Source organism: Thermobia domestica, chromosome 2, assembly GCF_964235325.1.
Source record: "Thermobia domestica chromosome 2, izTheDome1.hap1.1, whole genome shotgun sequence".
Taxonomy (NCBI): Eukaryota; Metazoa; Arthropoda; class Insecta; order Zygentoma; family Lepismatidae; genus Thermobia; species Thermobia domestica.
The window spans coordinates 760,039-785,476 of record NC_137455.1 but is presented as its reverse complement, the minus strand read 5'-3'; the positions used below and the strand labels follow the sequence as shown (position 1 = coordinate 785,476).

The 25,438-nt window shown below is 36.5% G+C and overlaps 1 protein-coding gene across 6 annotated transcripts in view; it reads right to left on the bottom strand.

The window, feature by feature from the left end:
* The window catches only part of Rhp (GTP-Rho-binding protein rhophilin), a 390,041-nt gene that overhangs the window by 31,211 nt on the left and 333,392 nt on the right, over positions 1-25,438 (bottom strand). For all 6 annotated transcript variants that reach the window (XM_081738078.1, XM_081738089.1, XM_081738074.1 and 3 more), the window contains exons 3-5: positions 21,192-21,320; positions 10,406-10,481; positions 4,116-4,193 (exon numbers count right to left, since the gene is read on the bottom strand). In XM_081738078.1, the coding sequence (XP_081594204.1) occupies positions 4,116-4,193; positions 10,406-10,481; positions 21,192-21,320 (283 nt within the window). The remainder of the gene's footprint in view (positions 1-4,115; positions 4,194-10,405; positions 10,482-21,191; positions 21,321-25,438) is intronic.

Sequence of the window (25,438 nt, the reverse complement as noted above, 5' to 3'; positions counted from 1 at the left end):
GTTTTCTCTGCATTTCTTTCTATTGTTCTCATACCATCCCCTACTAAATTTACATCATCAGCGTACGCATAACCTGGTGAACACCGTTCAGCTCTAGGCCCTGGTTGCTATCTTTGATTTTCCTTATAGCATATTCCAGGGCAAAGTTGAATAATAATGGCTACAACGCATCTCCAAGCTCGTGGCCAAAAATTTTCCTACCCGGACTTTACTTTGGGATTCATTTAAACATGCCTTAATTAATCTAATTAGCTTTTCCGGTATTCCAAATTCTGTAAGAACGTTGTACAATATTTCTCTCCTAACCGAGTCGTGCGCCTTTCTAAAATCAATAAATAGTTGATGTACCGGGCTACTGTATTCCAACTTCTTTTCGAGTATTTGGCGAATGGTAAATATTTGGTCGATAGTTGATCGATTTCTTCTAAATCTGCACCGATAATCTCCAATAATTTCATCTGCGTATGGGGTCAATCTTGCTAATAGAATGTTTGAAAGTATTTTATAGGATGTTGACAGAAGAGAGATGCCTCGATAATTATTACAGTCAATTTTGTCGCCTTTCTTGTGGATTGAAACAATGATTGATTCTTTCCAGCCTTGTGGCAATTCTTCGTTGTTGTAGATAAGATGAGTTTGTGCATCCTTTTCCACAATATTTCGCCTCCAGCTAAAATTAACTCAGCCGGAATTTCGTTTACACCCGGAGATTTGTGATTCTTTAATTTCTTTATAGCGATTTCTACTTTTATTCGGTTGGGTTCTGGAATATACGGTTCTGCGGTGTGTACCTCCTTTTCTCCACACACATTAGTTTTTGGCTGCGTGTTAAGCAAATCATCAAATAAATCTTTCCATCTATTTAAAATGCTATCTGTATCAGTGAGAACTGTTCCATCAGCTTTCTTTAATATAAGCACGAGGTTGATAGCCTTTCTTAAATTCGTTGATCCTTTATACATGTCCCGAATGTTTTTATTTTTACTATTATCTTCAAGTTCCTCAATTTTAGCTTTAAAAAAAATCGTGTTTCTTTGTTCTAAAAGTTTTAGAAGTTTCCCGCCTCATGTCTACGAAATTTTGTGTAGTTATTTGATTCGGATTTTGTAGCCAACGTAATTTTGCCTGTTTTCTCTTCTCTGCTAGTTCGAACCATGGTTTGTCCCTACGTATTTCCGCGTGTCCCAATTTTTCTTTTGAGAGAGGATGCTTCGTAAGCAAAGAAAAGAATTCAATTGCTGGAATATTTATCTCCATAATCTTAAGGTTACATCTGTTAACTAAAGAGTATATGACATGCGTCAGATTTCTGTAACGATTCCTGTAATGTTATTGAGATTATCATAATTTTGCTCAGAGGGTATTGTTGCCTCATACATAATTGATATTCTTTCTTCATAGTTTTGGGGAAGTCATTATTTACATTATTATAAAACAATTTTAACGTGGATCTTTGTGGATGCCTAATTAGAATTATAAAGACGCATGTATTCAGATTTCAGAATGTGTTCATGGCAGTGATTTGGAATACTGATATGTACTACTACTTCATCTACATCGCCTAATATATAATATACTCTAAAACAGTTTATCAGGTTCATCTACCGCAATATGAGTTTCATCTCCCTTCTCTAGAATAAGCCTCAAATCTGCCCACCTCCCAATGTTGAAGACAACCAATGGCGTATTTAGGATTTTGTTTCGAGGTGCTATGCCCAACACAAGGAAGGAAGTGGGCAATTGAGAATTACATATATTTTAATTTATGCATAAATTAAAGTTATAATGGCAAGAATTGCAGACCGATAAATCCTATATGATATGATACAAAAATTTAGGAGTGAGTCTAACCCTTTATTCTATTCATACAAGAAAAAGGAAGCATCTTCTTGGCCATCCTAATTTCCCGGGCTAATTATTCCGTTTTGATTTTCTTTAATTCAAACATTTCCTTCTTTTAAAAATAACTAACCGATATAATTTTTCCATTGTTATAATAACCAAAGTCCTGTCGTGTTGATATCCGCGCAAGTTGGTGTGTAACACCAGTTTCGCTTATCAACTCCTCTTAGTTTTGGTGTTACTGATGACGGCCGACTTGAATCACAACTGACAACGGTCGATAAAGTATGATAGGCGAAATGAAAGAAAGTAACATCAAGAAAAAGAAACAGAAAAGTAGAAAGGATGAAAGAAAGAACAAAAGGACGCGGTTCTTACATGGAATGAAATTTGACAAATACAGTATTATTTCTGAACAAAGAGCATAAGAAAATTGAAAGTGAATGACATTTTTAGAAATGGTAAGAAAGAATGTTGTGCGTGGGATGCGAAAAACTAACAAATTTATTTCGGGGGTAGCTTGAGCCCAGCCCGATAGCCCCCTAAATACGCCACTGAAGACAATTCTGCTCCCCTGATCTTTCACAGCATTGCTTTTCAAATTTATGAATATTTTGAACATCGCTTTATATATATATAGGAACGGTCTTACCGTCCCCCCCAATGTTGAAGACAGATTTGCGCCGATGCATGTGATGCACATAGTGGCACACGATAGTTTATCCTCCCTTGACCAAGATGTTGTGGAAAATTAAAACATTTCCTATATTAAGATATATATATCACGCTTGTCCTAAAAATGAAATCAAATTGATTCCTTGTACCCCTTGAAGAAATTCCGCGTACGCCACTGGATGCACGTGTGCTATTTCTTGCTGTCAGTGCACCACACTTGCACATTGCAAAGATATGGATATCTATAGATTTGTACATGTAGCACACGTAGAACTGTACTCTGTACGTGTCCAGGATCCGTGCTATACATGAGTACGTGAACAGACAGTTGCCTACAGGTGAAGCACCCGTATAAATCTAGATGTACATGTGAAGTCCTACTGTTTCTGTACGCAGTACGCACCCGCGATGTATACTATGTGCTTTGTGCTATCTGAGATTATGTCTTAACGAGGTGTGTTTATTAATCGACCTTACAAGCCTTAATTTAGTTTTACTTTAGAATTGCACAAAGGAGATTGCTATAAATATAGTTTTTTTTTTAAAATCTATTTGTTAGCTGGGTCACGTAAGTATGGCTTACCTTAAGGTTAAGTTAATTTAGAAGTTAAATTTATATTATGCTAGCTTGCAGGGACATGGGTTTAGAAGTAAATGCAGAGAAAACTAAATACATGGAAGTGCGTCGGGACCGTAATACAGCAAATTATAGATGCGTTAAAATATTAAATAATACTTTTGATAAAGTGGATAGTTTCAAATATCTATGATCAATATTAACAGACGAAAATCATATTCACGAAGAAATTAAATGTTGACTAAAAGCAGGGAATTCGTGTTACTATTCGGTTCAAAATCTCTTGTCGTCGCGAATTCTGTCGAGGAATTTGAAGTTAAAATATACAAAACTATAATCATGCCTGTTGTTCTGTATGGTTGCGAAACATGGTCGCTTACTCTGAGGGAAGAACATAGACTGAAAGAATTTGAGAACAAGATCCTGAGACGAATATTCCAACCCAAGAGGAACGGAAATGGAAAATGGCAGAAACTTCGTAACGAGGAACTACATAATTTATACGGTTCACCTAAGATTGTTACGGTCATCAAATGTAGGAGGCTTAGGTGGGCAGATCATGTAGCTAGAATGGAAGAAAGTAGGAACGCTTTCAAAGTCTTAACTGGAAGACCAATCGGAAAACGACCATTAGGAAGACCTAGGCGCAGATGGGAGGACAATATTAAGATGGATCTCGCAGAAATTGGAATACAAAGTAGAAACTGGATGCAGTTAACTAAGGATAGAAGTCAGTGGAGAGCTTTTGTGAACGCGGCATTGAACCGCCAGGTTCCATAGGCCATAGAGTTAGTTAGTTAGTTAGTTATGCTAGCTTAGTTTTGTAAGTACAGCTCTGGTTACTTAGCTTTTAATACATTTCAAAAATAATACTTTTACAGTCTTCTTCCTTATGCAGAAATGTTAGGTTGCAATTCGAAACCGATTTTTTAATGGTAGAACATCATAAAGAGAAATGATGAAATAGGACAATCATTTCCGGGAAATTGTGATGACTGGTCACCTTATATTAAGAACGTACCTGTCGAATATCCATGAATTCTGAAATTGCTTCTTCGTATTGACTACCATCTTCGCTATAATGCTCAAGTATAAAGTCCTGAAAAAAAATATAATAAAATATAAGGTATTTTACAAAGATATACATAAAACAAAATTCTCAGCAAAAGGAAATGAACTACTTTTAATATTTCACAGTACAACTGATTAATCTCATGTAAAACTTCATACTTTAATTTTATTTTAAATTTTATAACTTAAGAAAATCTAAAAATTAAATGGCAGTAACAAAGTATGATAATAGAATTTATATCCAAGAGAAAAAAAGTTGTAGCCAAGGGTAAGTACCAATAACAGAAAGAGTTTCGCAATATCTTTATTTCAGAATGAATCTCGTACTTTCGGATAATAATACCTGATACACAGTACCTCTTACATTACTGCTTCTAAGAGAGTAATTAATATCTACCAGGGGTGTTTTCAAAGTTCTGGGGATAATGTGTTCCTAAATAATACAGGTCTGATAACTAACACTTCCGCCTACAAACCAGTTATGACGTTCGTCCGGATCATTTGGGACATGTTTGACTGTTGTCCAATAATATTATTTAATTTCCATGCAAATATATTCATGGTTTTTAAATATTAACGTGATGACTCTCGCGATTGTACACATTGGTATATAATAGATTCATGACTTTTAACACGATTTTTTTTTTTCGAATAAGTAAGATTTTTAGATCGTTGAGAAACCCGTCCATTTCGACCGAAGCAGAAACTGCATAGACGACACTTGCCATCTATTTCAAGAGCTATTAGTTCGTACAGAGACTTATTCTGATAACGAACAATAACTCAGAAATATGAAACCCGATTTTAATACAGAAACCAAAAACTGTCAAACCAGAAGGACTTCTATTTTAAACACGTTGCTTCTTCCGTTGATGTGGTAGTGATTATAATGTTCTGAAGTAGTAAGGCTATAATCTTGGTCAATTACCTAGAAAATGGAGCAATTATTCTAACTAACATTTTGCCACAGACGTTAACCAAACACCAACTTGGAAATCTCTAAAGCTGATTAGTGTTATAAGATAATAATGCAATACCACATACTGCTTATCGAACGAAAAAAAAAAAAAAAAACTTCTAAAGCACTGCAATGGAAATTGCTACCACACTCATCTTTTTTACGTGGTCTAGGTACATTGGTTATTATCTCTTTCCAGAACTGAAGAAACCTCTGAAATGGCATTAAACCTCCTGTAGACCATAGGATCAAAAAGGTTAAGAAGTTCTTTTGTGAAGATCTGAAAAGTTTCCAATTAAGATAAATCCGTAGTTAAAAACTGAAAATAGTTTGAAGACCTTGGACGCAGTTAGTAAAATTAAACTTAAAAACATTCTGCTTAAAAATTAAACATTGTTAGTTTTGGAAACGTCCCTCACATCTGCGAAATAAGCTGGTATGCTCTTATATGCTATGGTAATACCCTTTAGGCTACAGGACACGGATGATTAAAGTGAAACACTATGAAATACTCGTAATTAGTAGCAGAATGCCTATTCTTCGCACGGGGACAATACGTTTCATTTTGGACATAAAGAGCACCAAAACTGTCATCAATCAACTTAGAGACCCCAAAAACTATGAATTCGACACTAATATCGGTCATTTTCAATTATTTTTACGTTACCATCCCCCCTTCGAAGTACTAATGGGGTCTGAATTTGGATTTAAGGGGCATCGGAAGTGTCACTGTTAATTTCAGCGACCCCGAAAACTATGGCTTCGAGACTAATATCGGTCATTTTCGATCATTTTTATATATATCTCCCCTTCCCTAAGTTGTACCGTCAAAGTGAAACTATAAGAAAAGCTTTCCAGGTTCGAACTTCATCTATGCTGAAAATTTGATCGAGATTGGTCGAGTGATTCAAGAGTAATTAGGTCTTTTTTTGTTTTACGTCCTACAGTTATGCCGATTAGGCTAAAGGAGACGGTGATGATCAGAGATGAGTGAAATGGTGGAATGAAGAAAGTGGGAGGAAACGGGAGAACCCCGAGAAAACCCATGAGCACGGTGTTTGTCCACCACAAAGTCCGCACGGCGCGAGCAAGGATCGAACCAGGGACCCCAAGCACCGGAGTTGAACGGTCTACCAGTGAGCCACCACGCCCCCAGTAATTAAGTCACAAACATAGACTATATATATATATATATATATATATATATATATATATATATATATATATATATATATATATATATATATTGAAGGAATGAGAATGTAGGAGGAAACAGAACCCCCAAAAACTCAGGTACATGATGTTGTCCACCACACACTAGCGTGGCCGGGGTTCGAACCAGGGAGTCCTTACACCTGATAGAATGGGTATTATTGAACCGTCTTACTTCACATCATTAACAAAACAGAGAAATGCATTCATCAGCAACGGCTTCCTAAATAGTCAAGTGATTAGCATGTCATTCCATGGTCTATCCGTGGTGGGAATGCTAAACTGTAAGTACTTGTTTTATTGAAAAGGTACACAGAATTCCAAACAAACAAAATGTAGACAGCTGTTTTCGTTGCATTCAATAACATTACATAATTTATGATATAACCCGGTGCCATTTGTTGCAGAACATAACACGGATGTTATAACTCCAATCCCATCGACAACAAAAGAAGAACGCGTCATAAAATAATAAAAGAGAGGTTGTGGTGGCAGTGCCTGTTTGCTCTCAATGCACTGGAAAACCTAAATCGATTCCGTCTTTCGAATTGTCTCTTGAAGCAACTTTCACGTGTTAATTCAAAGCCCTTAAGTAACAGATGTTCGTGTAATTTTTGTTCTTTTAAAAAATGACAAGCGAATATTTCCAGTGAAAGTACGAACAGATCTTTTCGACACGGAAAAACGAACAGAACACAACGCATGAACAAAAAATAATCCAACTCATGTCTAGAAATGTGTAGCTTTTATTTTTTTATACTTTCACTTTTGTCAAGGAGTAAAGAGAAATAGAAAAAAAAATTCTTTTTTTGGTTGTTCCTGCTTTGTTTATGGTTGTTAAATAGAGAAACATTTAACAACGTCATCAACCAACTGAAGCAACATTTCACTTCAATAAAAACAAACACTGTAAACATTATCCTCAGGATATGTCTATAAACTACGCCGGAAACACGAGTAATAATGGAAGAATGATGACGAAGCAGGCGATGATAAAATTTATGGAATCTACTAACGCTATCCATGCGTATGGGAAGAAATCAGTTTTACGTCCCACATCTATGCCCCGTAGGCTAAAGAAAAGGATGATTAATTGAAGTAAATGGCTATGAAACTAATGGATAGAATGAGAATGTGGAATGGAATGGAGGAATTCTAAGAGAACCCTACGGAGACGATGCTGTCCACCACAAACTCACGTTAGAAATGAGCATTTTATCACTGAGCTACAGTTCGTACTCCATCCATTGTTACATTACAGTGTGAATATTATCTCTATCGTTTACCAAACATTGTTAGGGTCATCACGTGTACGAGGCTCAGGTCCGCAAGTCATGGAGCCAGAATGAAAGAAAGTAGGAACACTTTCAAAGTTTTAACTGGACGTCCAATCGGAAAACAACCATTAGGAAGACCTAGGTGCAGATGGGAGAACAATATTAAGATGGATCTCGCAAAAATAGGAATACAAAGTAGAAACTAGATCCAATTGGCTGAGAACAGAAGTCAATGGAGAGCTTTTGTGAACGCAGCGTTGAACCTCCGGGTTCCATAGGCGATAGAGCTAGTTAGTTACTTTAAATATCATCACAACAGATTAACAGAGTTTCATAGCTTCTTCTTCATGATTTGTCGTTTGTGCTTGTTGATATATAATATTGTTAGTTTTCCAAAATGGTATATTTATTATAGATAACTTTTTTTTTTTTTTAATATTGACGCCATTTAAAGAATTGACGAAACGTTTCTGATTCGTCACATCCATCCATCTGTAACTTTATAGGGTCGAGAGCAACTAAAGGTTGATGAATTCTGGTTACAGAGTCAGGTAACCCATGCCCTAAAGCGGTGCAGCATCTTAAAAATTTCTCGCAGAGGCACTCACTGCGATTTTATTTATTCAAAATAATTAATAATAATAATAATAATAATAATAATAATAATAATAATAATAATAATAATAATAATAATAATAATAATAATAATAATAATAATAATAAAGTATACATAAATTTGATTGGCTATAAATGTAGATAGCTTTTGACTTCAAATTGAGATAACCCGTTTCTACGTGGACTACACTGAATACGCTCTTTTTCTTAGTGCATCCCGTAGAATTATTAAAAGTTTTCAAAATTTGGTAATTTTCCCCTAGGTAATATCAAGAAGTTTTTAAGGTTTGAAGAATGGCAAATTTTAAAGAAGGGTTAAAAAGAGTAAAGTGTTAAAGTATTTAGGTACTGATCGAAGCTGTCAATATTTTTCCTTCCTTTTCAAACTTGTTTATTGTGTTACTTATATACTTAGGTGTGTTTCGCCCGTAAACATGTGCAAATGAAACTTCCTACGATGTAAGCAAGAAACCTAGTATTTGTATACCCCAATTATGATGTGAATTTCATTTCGAATAGAACAGGTCATGACCTGAAGCAGTATATACGACACATGTTATTGTTTAAAATTATTATTGCGTGTTGAACTATCCTAAATAGCAGTGCTTCTTCCAGACAAGTTTTTGGGGGACACTGTGCCCCCGGAGCTCTGAGAGTGCCCCTCGCGGCGGAAGAGACGAAAATAATACGTCTATAATATAATAATAAACACAAGTAGTGGAAGATATGCTCCTCCGAAACATATTTTCTGAAAGAAACACTGAAAACACAAAGATCTGCAAAAGGAGCTCTTTAAAGCGAGATATGAACCCAGTGACGATGCCAGCATTAATTTCTTTGGGGGGAGGAAGCAGAGGGGCAGTGATTTTTGGAAGGCAGTTTTTTTCTTCTATATCGAAAATACTAATTTCGTAAATGTTCACCTACATCACATATCTGGGAGCAACCAGGGAGGCGGATGATATCACCAGTGTCTCCCCCTCCCCCTTTAGCGTAGTCACTGCTCGAACCACTGTTTATTTCCGATGAACCTACTCTATCACGAATCGACCCTTAGTCCATACGTACGGAAAGCAGTCGTATTAATCCCCTAGCCAAAAAGAACTTGACAAAAGTGAAGAAGAGTAGATCAGAGAAACAGCACTGAAAGGCATTGCAACCAAGAGAAGGATTGGTATTGTCATTATTTTCGGTATACAGTCAGCAGAATGCCTACAAATAAATAATTCATTTAATTGAGAATAGAAACAGTTTTTGATATCCGAAACATGTCTGTAAAGGATACTCAAACGAAACAGTGAGAGGATGAGATGTAACTTTTCATTTCAAGCGAAAATAAGACCCACCACAAGAGTTGGAGACTTTACAGCGCTAGAAGCACAGACCAGAGTGTTTAGTGCACTTTCTTCTCTAGTGATGTTTATCGGAGAATCCATCTTCCATTCCACTTCAACTCCTCAACCTATCCCAAGCTGGAAGAGACTTAGAAAAAAGAAAAAAGTAGGCCGTGCCACTTGCGCGTTCGATGCCCCAGTTCCTGAAGCGGTAGAAAGAAACGCATACTTGGGATTCTTTGAAACAGCTACACCCACGGCGTAGCAGAGACGAAGGCCAAGTTCTCGGCCAAGTTGCTTTTTATCCAGAGAAGGGAGGAAAATTAAATGTAGTTTCACACGTCATATCAAAACAAACACCGCCTACATGGGAAGAAACTAAGGAGCTATCACTTCCCACTGCTGGCAGTTCTTATGTAAGGAGACACGAGAATGCTTCAATTTATATTTTATTTTTTTCGTTAAATATTTTATTATTGGCGCATTGCATAATTTTGTTTAAAATAGAAATGAAATTGGAACTTTAACGTTTCTTCTAATTGTGATTAAATCATTTCTAGACAGACAAAATGGAGTTGTCACAATTAAATCCCAATTATCTCACAAAATTGAGAACTTCGTGTATTGTTGGTCTTTTAATATTATTCTTTGAGCTGAAATCAACCAATTACAACATATAGTAAGATAGTTTAGTAGTATTTACGTTCGGAAAAACTTCTTTATTTCCTTTCAATGCTGCGTTGCGTTTTAAAGAGGAAGATTCTTCTGTATTTTATTGGCCCGAAAAAAGCAAGGATTAGAATACAATCAACAATATTATAATTTAATTAATCCTTGACCTTACCTTAAACGGTTCCCGAAAGTCGATTTCTTTTGTTTCCTTCAAACCGAGTGGGATCATCGGCATCACAGAATCAGAGCTGAAAAGAAAGGAAAACAGTTATAGAGAACATTATGACTTACGAAGACATTAATTTTTACTTTAAAAATATATTTATTATTTTAAATAGGTACAGATAGAGAATAAGTACACCACTAGACTTTCGTTACTTATACCCTGATTTTTTTGACTAAATCGACTCTTAGTACCTCTAACAATAATGTATATCAAAGAAGAAGTTTTGAGTGATTGAAATTTGGACAGGGCATGGGATTTGTGATGTAAGGTCCCACTAAGGAAGGATTTTTGGAAATTTGACGGAGAAAGGGAGAACGACGGATAGCAACGATTATTATCTTAAAATGTCCATATCTCGGAATCTGAACGTTAGAGACATGAAATTTTATATATGGACATCTTATTCAAAATAATTAGACATGGCTTTCGGTTGTGGGTTTTTGATATTTAACCTAAAAGAGAAGAAAAGGGTGTGAGAATGGAAAAGAGGTGAGAATTATGATTATTATCATAAAATATCTTAAGGTTGGAGGCATGAAATTTAGTATTTAAGCTTTTAATTTTTGAAATAATTAAAGACGTGTTTCAGTGTTTTTTGATATTTTCTTTAGAAGGGAAGAAACAGAGTGGGATTACAATTGATCGCCATATCTCGAAATCCCTTAGGATTCTTCATCCCGGCGAAATTAAAATACCGCTAATTTTACAGTAATTATGTAATATCTTCAAATAGATAAAAGATAATTGAAATATGGAACAAGAGCGTCCTAGACAATATTATTTTGCGTGAGGTACTGTTATCACAAGTCACCTAGTGGTTTTATGTTTTCAGCTGTTTAGAAACGCGAAAATAAATGCCGATTTTCAAAATGGCCCGAAATTGAAAGCAGATAAGTGAGTCGTGATAACGGTTTCTCATGTTAAATGATATTGTCTAGGGCGCTCTTGTTCCACGTTTCGATTATCTTCTATCTATTTGAAGATATCACATAATTAATGTAAAATTAGCGGTATTTTAATTTCGCCGGGATGAAGACTCTTTAAGATTAGAAATATGTTAGGGATATGAGAAATGCTAGTTTTGCTATTATTTATCTTAATATGTCGCCTGTATAAGGTTAATGTGCTTTCGGAATACGCTTCGTTGTGATATCACACATTCCCCCAGCATTTTTTTTTTTTTAAACTACTAAACCTATTCTTCTCCATTACGTTTAATATACAAAAAGATCTCACCTGCATTATAAGTAGTTTCATGAATGTGTTCTTTAACCTTTAAACACCCACAGCCCGTAATATGCAATTTATATGTGTGAGGTATCATACCACGGCGAAGGAGAGACGGTAAAGTTCATGTTTTCTTTTTCTTTTCTTTTACATCAGTTTTTTTTTTGGGGGGGGGAACCATTTCCTCCTTAAAATTGGTATGTGAAACAATGAAATAGTCCACTACATGGCAATATCATGTATTTATACTTGTTGCCTATATGGGGGAGGAAGGGGGCAAAGTTTCCCAATTTTTTGAGTATGTTTTTTGACATAAATTATATTTTTTGCTAGAACGGCTTCATATACGACTTCTACAAGTAGGGCGGATTTTGCAGAAATGTTACCTCGTTGGAATCTGTGTTAAATAAGCTTTCCAACAAGATATCAATTATTACACTGTGATAATTAGGGGTCACAGGGCCTCCAACGTGAGAGTCTATGATTTCGTTCAAATCCCTGACGGGCGTAGAAAAGTTAAAGTACAGTGGACCCCCGGTTACAAACTTATTCTTTTTTGTAACATTGTCCGTGAACCAAAATCATTTTTCCCATTGAAATTATTGTAAATATGTAGAGTCATGTCCAAAATTATTGTTGCATATCTATAAATATGTTGTTGTAGGAATATAATTTGAGAACGATTTCCTCAAGTATTTCCTATAATGTTAGTATGTGTGTAATCAGCAAAGACATGCATGTGGTAAATTTCATGTCAAAAGAGCAGTAAATAAGAACAACAAAACGAAAACAGAACTTTCTGTCCATTTAACAACATTTTGTTTTACTCATTCTAATTTTCGTGTTTATAATTATTTTCCTATGAAATTTACCACAAATAGGGTCTATACATTTCCCGATTATACACGTGGTATCAGTATTAAAAGTACTCTGCAAAATCATTATCAAATTATATTCTTACAAGGAGACAGTTATAAATATGCGACAATCATTTTGGACATGACTGTATAGTTAATTACTCTAGTCTATATTGAATTTAAAATATAATAATAATAATAATAATAATAATAATAATAATAATAATAATAATAATAATAATAATAATAATAATAATAATAATAATAATATAGGAATTTGGTTTGAGTAGCTTAGCGACATGACATGAGAGAGCTTTTTTTTTCTTTCAGTGCAAGTGTTACTAAAAAGTTACATATTATAATAAATAATAGGCGTTGTAATAAAGCCAATTGAGCCGAAGAAGAAGAAGAAAGTAGCGTGTGTAATCAGCTGATAAAAGTGGTAGGTGTGTTGTCTCTGGAGGGAAAGAGGAAAACCCGTTACAAAACAGGAAATCTGCTGGGTCATTGCTCACCGTCATTAGAGTGTAGGTAAGGCGGTCGTCATCTCCTAACTAGGTAAACTCTCGGCCGCTTCATCTTTGAAGTTGCCTTTGCGCTCATCGTCATCACAAATTACAAGCCGCTGCTCTGCATAAATCGAAATTTGCTACGTGTCAAGAATTCGTCCCTGGCTTTTATCTGACATAAGCTCTCGTATGTCTTCTGCAGCAATCAGTGAATAAGCCACGCGTTAAAATAAGTTAAGAAAAAAGTGGAATGGTCTGAAAAAATATAAAATGTTGTTTGAAACAGAATACGTCCATAGTAGGTGTGAGAGCTTAACGAAAAAAATGCTCGAAAATGAGAGATATATCAACAGAAACATTTTATTAAGCCGAACAAAATTAGGTAAATCCTCATACGTCGTTTTTGAGCAACAAGATTTTGGTTTGATTTTATTTTTAGTTTAGCGTCCCTTTCACCAGTGAGGTTATATGAGATGTGGACCTACAGCTTAACACGAAATCTGAACGACTTGAGCTCACGTCGGGAATCGAATCCGAGTCTCCCATTCGAGAAAATCGACAAAACTATTTTTTCCATATGGATGTTATAGGATAACCACGCATCTATTAAGGTAAGTTTTAAAGAAGCGCTATGAACCACCAGATGGCAGCACACTTTCCCTATCTTTTTCAATGTATTTTGTAGGGAGAAAAAACACTGAAAAATGGAAACAATAGTTTGTGCTAAAAAATTGAACAATCAGCGAATAATCGGTGTAGTTTTTCGATATTTTGTTTCTTGAAAGAGTTTCAGTATTGGAAATATGTTTCGCATTAAATGGCTTCAACAATCAATTAAGCAAAAGAACTAAAACTTGCACGAATTATCCTCTGATCAATTTGTCTTTGGACAATGTTTGCATATTCATTTGTAGACTTTTAAGTTTAACATCACATGATTATGCACCGAGGCTAAGAAAAACAATGATGACTACTAATGGTAAAACGATTAAAGTGGGAGGGAATGGGAGAACCCCGAGAAAACCCACGTGAAACAACAAATGCATTAACAATGTTTCTAAACTTAGAAGATATGGCGAACTAGCAACAAAAAGCAGCACTTAAACAACGATTACACGAGCACTATCAATTATTCCAATTAAACTGTGACAATCATAATAATAAAAATAATAACAAAACGAAAGTTAGCGGCACTCCTCATGAGGTGTTCTCCATATAGCGCGGGAGACGACACTGACAAAATTTCATGGATGGGGGTTGACGACCAGGACACACCCTTTCATTTCATTGAGTGCTGAAATTGGTAAACCTAGGTCACGCTTCACGACTTCCTGCGATCACTATACTCCATTCTTATCAATGGAGATGCAGGGTTGTCCTGTGGGTGAGGCAGTTGCCTCAGGCCCCCACCATAGGAGAAAAGAGTTAGTCTCTTGAGAAAAAGTAATACACTTGCTATTTTTGATTCGGTTTAGGGATTCAAAATACGTGTATACAAAGACAATGAACCATCATTTTCTAACGTAAGACATTCTCACGCCTTTTGCTGTTAATGCTGCAAACTATACTCACGTAATCACTTTCATCAATATCAGAAAAATCAAAGTTCGCGCGAAATAATTCTCACCTCAGTGTCGTACATCATTGGTCCCAATATTAACTTTCGCTCCAGGGCCTGCAAATTGATGAGATGGCCCTGTGGAGGCGTTTTCAAGTGCTGTAATTAACATCTTATAACAGCAAGGAACCACATACTTAAGTCATTTAGGAGGAGTAGCCATACTAATACGATTCCTTCAGGATATCCAAGAATAAGTCAGCATTTAAGATGTCGTGTTGAGGTTCAATTCCCAAGAACGCTCTATTTTTTTCGCGTCGAGGAAAATGCAGAAGTGAAGTGGATAAATGTGGGTTTATGATTATTGAGCGTTTCAAGTTAATGTGACAGCAAGCACTGCATTTGGAAAGTACCATTACTGTCTCACTTAAATGCACCTCTGACCAAGTCAAAAGGAAGAAAGAAAACATTCCTCCTCCTGATCAAATATTCCCTTTTGAGTGAACGCTATTGTGATGTGCCAGAAGTACATTTCCAATTTCCGTGTCCCCCATCCATTTGTCCCTTTCACTTCCTTCTGCAGCTGAATTCATTTTTCCTATCAGCCATTCTCCATACGTGTTTGTTCTTTCACGATGCCACTGCTTTGTCCCATTGCATACACGCCAAAGCTTTTCACAACTTTCACGTGTATTAAGTGTGAGGTACTCTCGTTTTGTTATTAGATTCGAAGTACACGAACGGATTATTGGTAACGGCAGCCTATTCTCTCTATCAACAAATGGATCCCCGATGCAGCAGCCCGAAATAAAGGATGTGATAATATTCTGGCCCGAAATAGACGTCCAGGTATCCTTAAGATGACTTCCGTCACAGAATATAAACTACTTATTTTCTTCTGTTACCAAAGTGGATTGTGTTCTTGCAGTTTGTAACATTCATACTTGTCATGATCTTAGGATAAATTTTGCAAAACAAATACCACAAAGTCGGTCGATTGGTTGTTTTACAGTTTAGCTTTCGTACGCAGAAAAGAAAGTTATGAGCAAGAGCTTAAAGTGGGATCCGAAACAGACGAGCTCCCACCGAAACCGAGTCTCCAATAGTGAAGGCGTAAAGTTCACAATTTAGGAACAGAAATTACATGCTTTTCTTTAACTTACAATGGTTCACCTCGTGTAACCTTAATTTAACTTAGCTCCCGCGTCATGCAATGATAAAATTTCGCATCGCGTCAAATATAATATTCTATTGTTACTTTTATATACTTAACCAGCCTTTTGCTAGCTGGAGGCTCCGCCCCCAAGCACCCGAGTTCGCTCGGCCTACAGACTCGCATTTCTTATCTATCGGCCTTTGCATCAACAGTGAATTTCGTGAACTTGCTCTTCATATTTCCTGATTTTGTCCATCTGGGGGCTTTCCCCCCACACATACTGTCTTTGCTCGGCCTACGGCCTTGCACCTCTTCAACCCACAATTCCATCGTTTCTTTTCCTATTTCAACTATCTAAAAAAAAAATAAGACTTTGTATCCCAAGAAAACGTCCATTTAAATAGCATGGGAATTCCTACATCCCTCTTTAGACCCCTAAAAAAATTTTAAAATATCTACTTTTGGCAATTTTCCTGTCGGTTAGTTCCGGAAAGCTACAATCATGCCAAATTTAATCATTGTAGCCCTACAGGAAGTGTTCAATAATTTATGTCAGCCCATATAGTTTTATATATAGTTAGAAGGATATAGGATATAGGAAGGATTAGAATATATTTTTAATAATTTGCTCTCCTAACTATATATCCTATCCTGTTATGCAACCAAAAATGCTTTGAAGTTAATATGAACAGTATAACTTCAAGGAGTTCTTTGTAAAATTACCTCGGATTATCGCGAACAACGCTTTTATGGTCTTAAAGCCAGTGTTTGATATTACCCCACAAAAACTTCTTCCTGCATTTCATAAAAGCATTCTTTTAAGAAAGTTTATGTACTGTATTTCTATATATTTTAACTAAGAATAATTTGTAAATCTCTTCCTCAGGTAGATTATAGTGTCAAAACACAACGGGTCTCGCCAAGCATGTAAGAAAGGAAACGATACAAAATGTATTTAGGCCTAATTATGAATAGAAAGTAGAAAATAAAATATTTTTTTAAATAACATGTTTTAAAAAACTAATGCATGAGACGTTTCACTTTAGATAATAAGAGTACGCCATTGTCTTGACGAATTCAAAATAAGTGATACAATACAGAGGGAGAAAGAGCAGAGGAGAAATAGGAAAGCATTGTAGAGTCCACAGACTCATACCCAGAATACTAAAACAGGGGATGTAGAAATATTGTATGGGCTAATTTGAGTTCACCTTATATTCGTACATACATAGTAGTTGGGGTTGAAGGTAGTCTCGTGAGGGATTCAGCCTCGCTGACAACTCTTAGCTACAGGTCTAATTGTCCATGGTAACACGTAAGGGAGGAAAGGATGCATTTCTTAAATATATATCTTCCATTGCATTCAATATGTAAATATCATATTTCATTTCCAATGATGATGATAGAATTCAACGACCCTTTTAGCACCGAGGGTATATGAGACGTGACCTTGTTTCAAATAAGATCCGATGTAGTGCTTGAGTTTGTATCTGAGGCTAGTGCCTCCACTAAGGATTGAATCTGGTACCACGGGCGAAGAAAGCACGAGCATCAGTTATTTGGCTACAAAAGAGTACTGCTGCTAATTAGTTTCATGGTATGGGGCAGAGGGATACTTCTGTTCTGCAATTACTTTTTCTTCCCTTTTATTTGTGGTATTTGTACTTAAAAAGTGGTCATAGTGAATATTTAACATTTTTCCAAAATAAGACAGTGATTAACAAGATTTAGCACAAGTTACGAAACAAATTTACGTAAATTGGTGGGAAAATAAAAACAAAATGGGTGAAATAATTGTTGGTCCACACACGACAAACTCTGCAGGGAAATTAGAGTGAAATTAAGCTTCGTCTGTGGTAATCTCCACCATCTTTGGTTCGACTAATGATAAGGCATGGCTGACAAACCTTGTTATTTAGTTCTTTGCTTTATCCTTAATAATTGTTGTTAAATAACAATCTATTATAAAGGGCCTTCCAAAACACATGACAAAAAAGAAAAAAAATATCCAACGTGGTGAGGGTAATAAATTTAAAATTATACTTAATATCATAGAATGGAATGGAGGGTCAAGGAAGCCGGTCTCAACACTGGAAAATTATATATATTTAAAAAAAAGAGTGGATTTTTGTTTTCTTGTATTAGGCTTATAATAAATTACTATACAGACTTAGGAATCATGAAAGCATCGTAATACTCAGAATATGTTGTAGGTAAAAGCCTCTGATGAAAATTGCTTCTATGAACATTGTTGTTTCAGAACCACGAGACATGATGCATTAATGGTAAGCACCCACGTTTGGTGGGCTTCGATCTAAAGCCATGTGAATTAACGATGGTTGGAAACAAAGTCTATTCTCAAACCAGATGATCCCCTCTGAGGACTGATGACATTAGATCTGTGTCCATGCACAATTGAAAGGTAAAATCAACTACTGTACGCACAATCTGTGTACAGTGACATTCGACTACTAACAGGAATTATTAAAATGATAACAATAGCATGCCGGTTATTATATTTAAGTAAAGTTAGGGCAAATCCATTGTACTACTCTTTTTAAAACCTTTCGTAATCACGACAAAGTATCGAAGACATTTGGATAAAAATTAATAAAACCCTACGTCTAGCCATTGTATTATATTAATGTGAAAGTTGTTGTTTTCTGACTCCCACCTGAGATAGACGGACAAGTGGAGAATAGGTCAGCGGACATCCAATTATATTTTCCCAAACAATTATTATTTGTAAAAAAAAAAAAAAAAAAAAAAAAAAAAAAAAAAAAAAAAAAACCAACTATACTGAACTATTAAAATAATCCACAGAATCAAAATTTGAATAGGGCGTAAATTTCTTCGGAAGAATACAAAAGAAAATAAAACACATTATTATCAACGCCTTACGTAATCTTTTACCTCTGAAGGATACAATTATTCATTCAACATGAACCTCATTACATGATTTCTTTTTTAAAACAGAAACTTAAATTCCCCTGTATAGTCATGATTTTTGGGGGTTGGTGCGTGATCCTAATCCATCGCTCGCTATTTGTATGTATTAGAGAACAACGCATTAACTGTCCGATTCTTGTGAAATGAGCAAAGTCAAGCAGAGCCGGTCTGGTGACCGTTCGTGCTCACTAGAGAGCTGGCAGCGTCGTGAGGGTGATTGGGGATGCATTTGAAAGAAAGACGTAGTGAACTCGGATTTAGAAAGCCTAGATTAATAAGGAAGGGAGCCAATATGCTGTCCTGACCACACTCCAAAGGTGGGAGTGCCCCATGGCTTTCTAAGGGCTGTTGCGCCAGGAGTTTAGTTCTGAGATATGTGTGGTCCTTTGATATTTCAATGGAAACTATGAAGCCAAAGGTAAACGACAGACAACGAAGAATCCCATCACAGTCATCAGCCCTAGCTATTTCTGATGGTGTCTCCATTTAGTATATAATCTATTGGCATATGTGTAAAGCATTGTATTCTGCTTCTTCTCGATGCATTGCCTTTCCTATTATTTCATACAGAACTGTTCCGAATACCTTCCGTAGTCTATTGTCTTTTCCTCCGTGCAAAGAGCACTAATTTTCAACGAGTTACGGAACCACCCAAGCCACAAAATGACGTTCCTTTGTTAATAAGAGATACTGAGTGCGGAACAGGGCGCGCTCTTTTGTAAATTAGTTTATTTAACGCTCCTTCATTCCCAAAAAATCATACATTTAACAAAAGAAGGTCATTTGCCTTTTCATTCTCATACAAGTAACAGTCTTAATACATCACTACGGTTTCTCTGCAACACTCCAGGACTGCAGTCATTGTGGAACTCTTTCAACCTTAAGTAATAAATGCAATTCTTCTGACTGATTTCAACCTTAGAGCAATAGACACCATTGGGACGCTTCAAATAAAGTAGAAACAAACCAATCCAAAATTATACTCATGAGCATGTCAACTGTTTGTTATTAAGTTTCAAGGCAATGGCGCTACAGTATGCAGATATTATTTACTATGGTTGAGTGACAAGGCAAACTAGATACTTCAATGCAACAAATACATTTCTTTACCACGCAATGCATTATTTATTTAAGTTATTTATTATCTTTTCTCTCTTTAAGTATCACAATCTACAGTGGCGGATCTAGCCCAGGGCTAGGAGGCCTAGGACCCCAGTTTTCGAGTAACAAAAATAATTTAAGCTCCTATTATTTATATATTTCTGAAAGTTTGTAGTAAGCACATGCAATACCTGATTGGCTCCCCCAGTTTCTACCTTCTAGATCCGACTCTGACAATCTATCTCTGAACCTTTCTTTTACAATAGCTTTCTTTATTTGTTTTAAACGAAAATCCTCTTGCACATTTTTTTCTTGCAGTATACACTACCTGGACCTTTTCTAAAGATTTTTTAAAAGTACGATTTCTCTATTTATTTTTTTAAAGATTGCATAGACTACAAATGCCAATGAAAAGAAAAGTGAGGGTGTGACGAAAGACATATTGATGTAATAACATATTCATAGCTAGTGAATAATGCCACCAGTCCTCCCCAGAAAAATCACTGTTTTACGTTCTGCAAATGCCAATGAAAAGAAAAGTGAGGGTGTGACGAAAGACATATTGATGTAATAACATATTCATAGCTAGTGAATAATGCCACCAGTCCTCCCCAGAAAAATCACTGTTCCATTTCCCACACTAGGGGCTGGGAGAAGAGAAAACCTCTATCAACTGACCTCGAGTGTATGGTGTTTCCCATGTGGGGATCTTATGGTGAATTTACCCTTTTGGGTTCTCTCTCTTGGATGGTAATTCTTAGAGAACATATGCACCTGCATCTTTCAAAGCTAACGTTTAACTGATTGGAGATTTAATGGAGGTTACGTGTATGGTGTGGAAATCTCAGATTTGGACCATCTCCTGAGGTAATAGCTACTGCACCCTGAGATTGAAGAAAATTCAAGGAACGTACGAGGAGCAAGTTGAGAATAGTGTTGGACATGTGAAACAGTGTCTGTTGTGCTGATCCCGTTCTGCTTTGGATCACAGAGGTTAGAGGTACCCTGTAGAGCGAATGCAGAGGACCGATACCTACATGATGGCGTAAAATAGAGATTTGCCACATTATCATATAGTGACATTCGTTACGTTACGACTGCATGACGATTTCTCGCTTACTTCGTTATGGGTAAAATAAAAAGGCGAATTCATTTTATGTGACCTTGCTCTGCTTTAAAATCCTTACCCAGAACTGACATTGGTCCCTTGTGCCCTTTTATTTCTTCCTTAATTTCAATGGCATAACGTCTCAATTGACAGAGAGGCTGACCTAACCTTGTATCGTAACAGAGTCACTGAAATGTGACGCTTGTTGCAATGGTTTCATGGGAAATAATTGAATGGCGGAGGGAAGAAAAGAAAATGGAGACAAACCTTTCATTTTGGTAGACTTCGACGGAGCTATTGAGCTCTGCCAACTGCTCCTTCAGCAACTGAAGATTGGAGTTGACGAAACTCAGTTCCAAAGCCACCGTCTCCTTCAACTTCTTGTTGGTGGTAGCTCTGAAAAGAAGCACAAAACATGAATTAGAACTTCATAATCGCATGCGCATTTTCTCTTAGCATCGAGGTAATATTATTAATCACAAGACTAGAACAAATGTGTTTCTTTAAAAAGCGGTGTCACCAAGATACATACCCCACTACTTTTGAGAACCAAATGGTTTCTAATTTTTCATGGTTTCTGTAATCATTTGGGAGCTTTTCCTTTATAGGATTGGCATAAAGGCGTGATTATTCCCAAAAGTAATAACAGTTTCACTCTATCTTTGTAAATAGTTTTGCTATCTATTGTAATGTAATACACTAGACTCTCTCTAACCCGGCCATTTCTTGCAAAGAGGGCTGCTGGATTAGCAAAAGTGCCGGATTATTGAGAGTGTCTGAAATTGAACTTAGAAATACAGAATTTGCTTTATTAAATATAAGGTTATTTACATTATCACAGAAAAAACAGAGAAACTTAATGCTTGAGATTGTACACAGATTATCACTCACTATGAACCATGTCCCAAATGTTCAATTGAAGTAACGAAGATGCATTCATTATCACGCAACCGCTTTCCAAGCAATAATAAACGGAAGCCACAATAACACTGTGTATATTTTTTTTCGCAACTACAGTATAAACAAATACAATCGTTGATAGAATGTTGTAACGTTATGCGGCAGACGCCAGATGTTGAGACAGGCCGGATTACTGAAAGGACAGACTACTGAAGGCCGGATTGGCGAGAATCTACTGTATTCCTAATTTGTTAAAGGAGGGATGTCAATGCCCATGGTCCGTAATGCACCTTTGTAAACCCTCTCTCACCGTTAAAAAATACCTGCTTTTAAATTTACTCCACAGTTAAAACATAAATACTCCCTCCTCTCTGAGCAGTGGCGTAACTACAATGGAAAAAAAATGAAATCTTTGAGTTTTACGTCCCACGTTTTTTGCCGGTTAGGCTAAAGGAAAAAAAATAAATTTTTGAGTTTTACGTCCCACAATATGCCGGTTAGGCTAAAGGAGACGATGATGATGAGTAATGAATGAAATGGTGGAATGAAGAAGTGGGAGGAAACGGGAGAAACCCGAGAAAACCCACGCGCACGGTGTTTGTCCACCACAAAGTTCACTTGGCGGGGACTGGGATCGAACCCGGGACCCCAAGCACCAGAGGTGAACGCTCTATCACTGAGCCAACGCGGCCCCTCGGTTAGGCTAAAGGAGACGGTGATGATGTGTGATGAATGAAATGGTGGAATGAAGAAAGTGGGAGGAAACGGGAGAACCCCGAGAAAACCCACGCACACGGTGTTTGTCCACCACAAAGTTCACTTGGCGGGGGCTGGGATCGAACCCGGGACCCCAAGCACCGTATCTACAACTGAGCAAGTGGAGCAGTTACTCCACGGCACACAGTAAAACGGCACAAGGTCGAAAACAAATAATACGGAAAACTGTTCCTTATCCAAAGAACGTCTGAAAACATTTCAAAAGGTACGCTATGACTATTAGCAGTCAATCTGCAATAACCGATACTGGGGGCGGATCCAGGAATTTTTGAGGGGGGTGCAGGTCTGAAAAATAAACTTGAGACATGTTTCGATATTTGGTTCGCTAACTAAAAATGTGGACTGCAGTGCTTCATAGTACCCCTTCTAGAGGCAGCATTGAGGAAAGCCATGTTCAACACGAGAGAATCCAGGATTACCAAGAACTGGAAACGCATACACTATCTGCAATGAGTGGAGAACGCACTCAGAATCTTCCTTTTGAGAGAAATTTTAAAACTTTATTTTTCCACAGCCTTTGAACAAGCGCTTCATTAGAGACTAATTTATATATTTTACTCATGGAGGGGCGCGCGAGCCCCGCGCCCCCTCTTAGGAGCTCCACTGGGCGATACCCAGACAATAGTGATAACTGAGGAAAAAGATAGTAAAAACCTTAGGTTTCTTAATAAAATAACTTTGTATACTGTATTATATATATATAACGCAGCAGCTGAAATGCGTAGGGCAGGGCAGGGGATGGGTATGAGTAAGTCAATGATCGATCGATTCAGGGTTACGTCACTGCTTCTGAGCATACCTGTATTACTACCTGCTTAATATTTTTGATACTTTTTGTATCCATTTCCTTAAAATACTATTCCTTATGGGTATCTCTGCTTGAAGGGTCAAATTTTTGGAATATTTTGTTGTAATATAAAATTGACTACAAATATTGTTAATTTTTTAAGAAACAAAATCATCTTTAATTGAGGCAACGAAAGAGAATCATTTTCCTTAGAACTGGAGAACATCTTCCCCTATGAGACGAATTACGAATTCACCAATGCACACCGAATGGCTTAGTCAAAGAGTTATGTCGGCCTACAAAAATATCTTCATCACCTGGATAACAGAAACAGAAACATCCTCCTTTCAAAGGCATAATTTCTCCTTTCTGTAAGTTTCATTAACTTGTCCCATTCATCTTAATAAAACTAAATAATCATCAGTCGAATAAATGAATACAACAATAGGATTATCCACGCAGACGCGAAACCAGGATGGAGTCAGAAGAATTTGTCTTTTCGTCTGAGTGCAGTGGCCTATTGCTACAGGCAAAAAAGATTCAATTCCTTAATCTTACCTTCAAACACGCTAACACTGTTGTCAAACAATTCTTTACGATCGGCTTTTCGAGGACAATGCGCCGATATTTTGAAACTTTTCGTCTGAAAACAACACAATATAGGACACATTTGCTTTGAAATGGTAAATGCAGCTATATTTTACTCTAGAAGAATCTAGGAAGTTTGAAATGAAGAAACGGATTGAAAAGAACGATTTCATGTACACATCGTAATATACCAGGTATTCTAAGCGTTCATGAATACAAAGCGATGCACACGGTACGGCAAACGATTGTAACACAAATATGGGGGAAAGGATGGGGATAAATTGATCAACATGAGTTAAATTTTTCAGATTATAGATAAATTATGTGGCTAATGCATCCCATTTATGTTTGGCAATTAAGTATCAAACATAAGAAATAGTAAGCTTACAATCCAAGGAACAGAAAGCATTTTGTTTGCTAAGTTTCGTGGGATTGGTCCTATTTTCTTGTACTTATTCACTTATTATATAATTTTATTCCTGAACCTCCGTCGTGGCTATATCGTTAGAGTACGCCTCTTCGTCTCGGGTTCGATTCCTGGCGGGAGTTCATGTGATTCGATCCCACGTTAAGCTGCAGGTCCACGTCTCTAATAGCCTCGCTGCTGAAAGTGACGCTAAACTTCAATCTCATCGCCATCAACTTCTTTCCTTCCAGTGAACATCATGTAATTCTTCCCAGTGAAAGATTTCGTCCTTTGTTTGCCAGGGTTACAATAACAAACCTTGAGTTTTATGTTGTACGTCAGTTTACGCTAAACACTTCATGTAAACACTTAATTAAAAATCCTAATTGTTTGAAATTTATTTCTTTTTTTCCTTTTCTTTATTTGTTTGCCCGCCAACAGAAACGTTAATACTCAAATGCAAATACATTACAACCCTTGTATTATTTTGAATTAATTAAATTGAAACAATGTAGTTTTTAAAGTTGCACACAATAGTCTCAAATCTGAAAATTGCCTGCACGCTAGCGCCATCTATTGGTATCAGGCAGGCAGGTGGCAAAAGTAGTGACACCTATTAGCGCAACTGTCAACTAATAGGAATTATTACGCACAGTTGGAACGGTTTTCTTCTATAATATTATTGTTATTATGAAATTCGGCTTTTTTCTTTTTCTTTTCTTTCTTTCTTTCTTTCTTTTTTCTTCTTCTTCTTCTTTTTTTTTTTTTTTTTTTTTTGACATATTGATGTTGAAAACCTTAAGAGAGGTGTGACTGGACGAAGGACAAACTTCTATCTGTAGAAAAACTACTAATCGTCATTTGTTTCTTCTTTCACTTAAAAGCAGTGGTGGATCCAACCCAGTGCCAGGGGGGGGTCCTAAGCCCTCCAGTTTTTTGAGTAACAAAAAGTAATTCAAACATTTATATATTTTTGAAAGTTTAAAGAGCTTTTATGTTTCAAGTGCGCTCCTTCTGGCCAGGGTTGAATTCAGGGGGTAGCCCGGGGGGGAATCT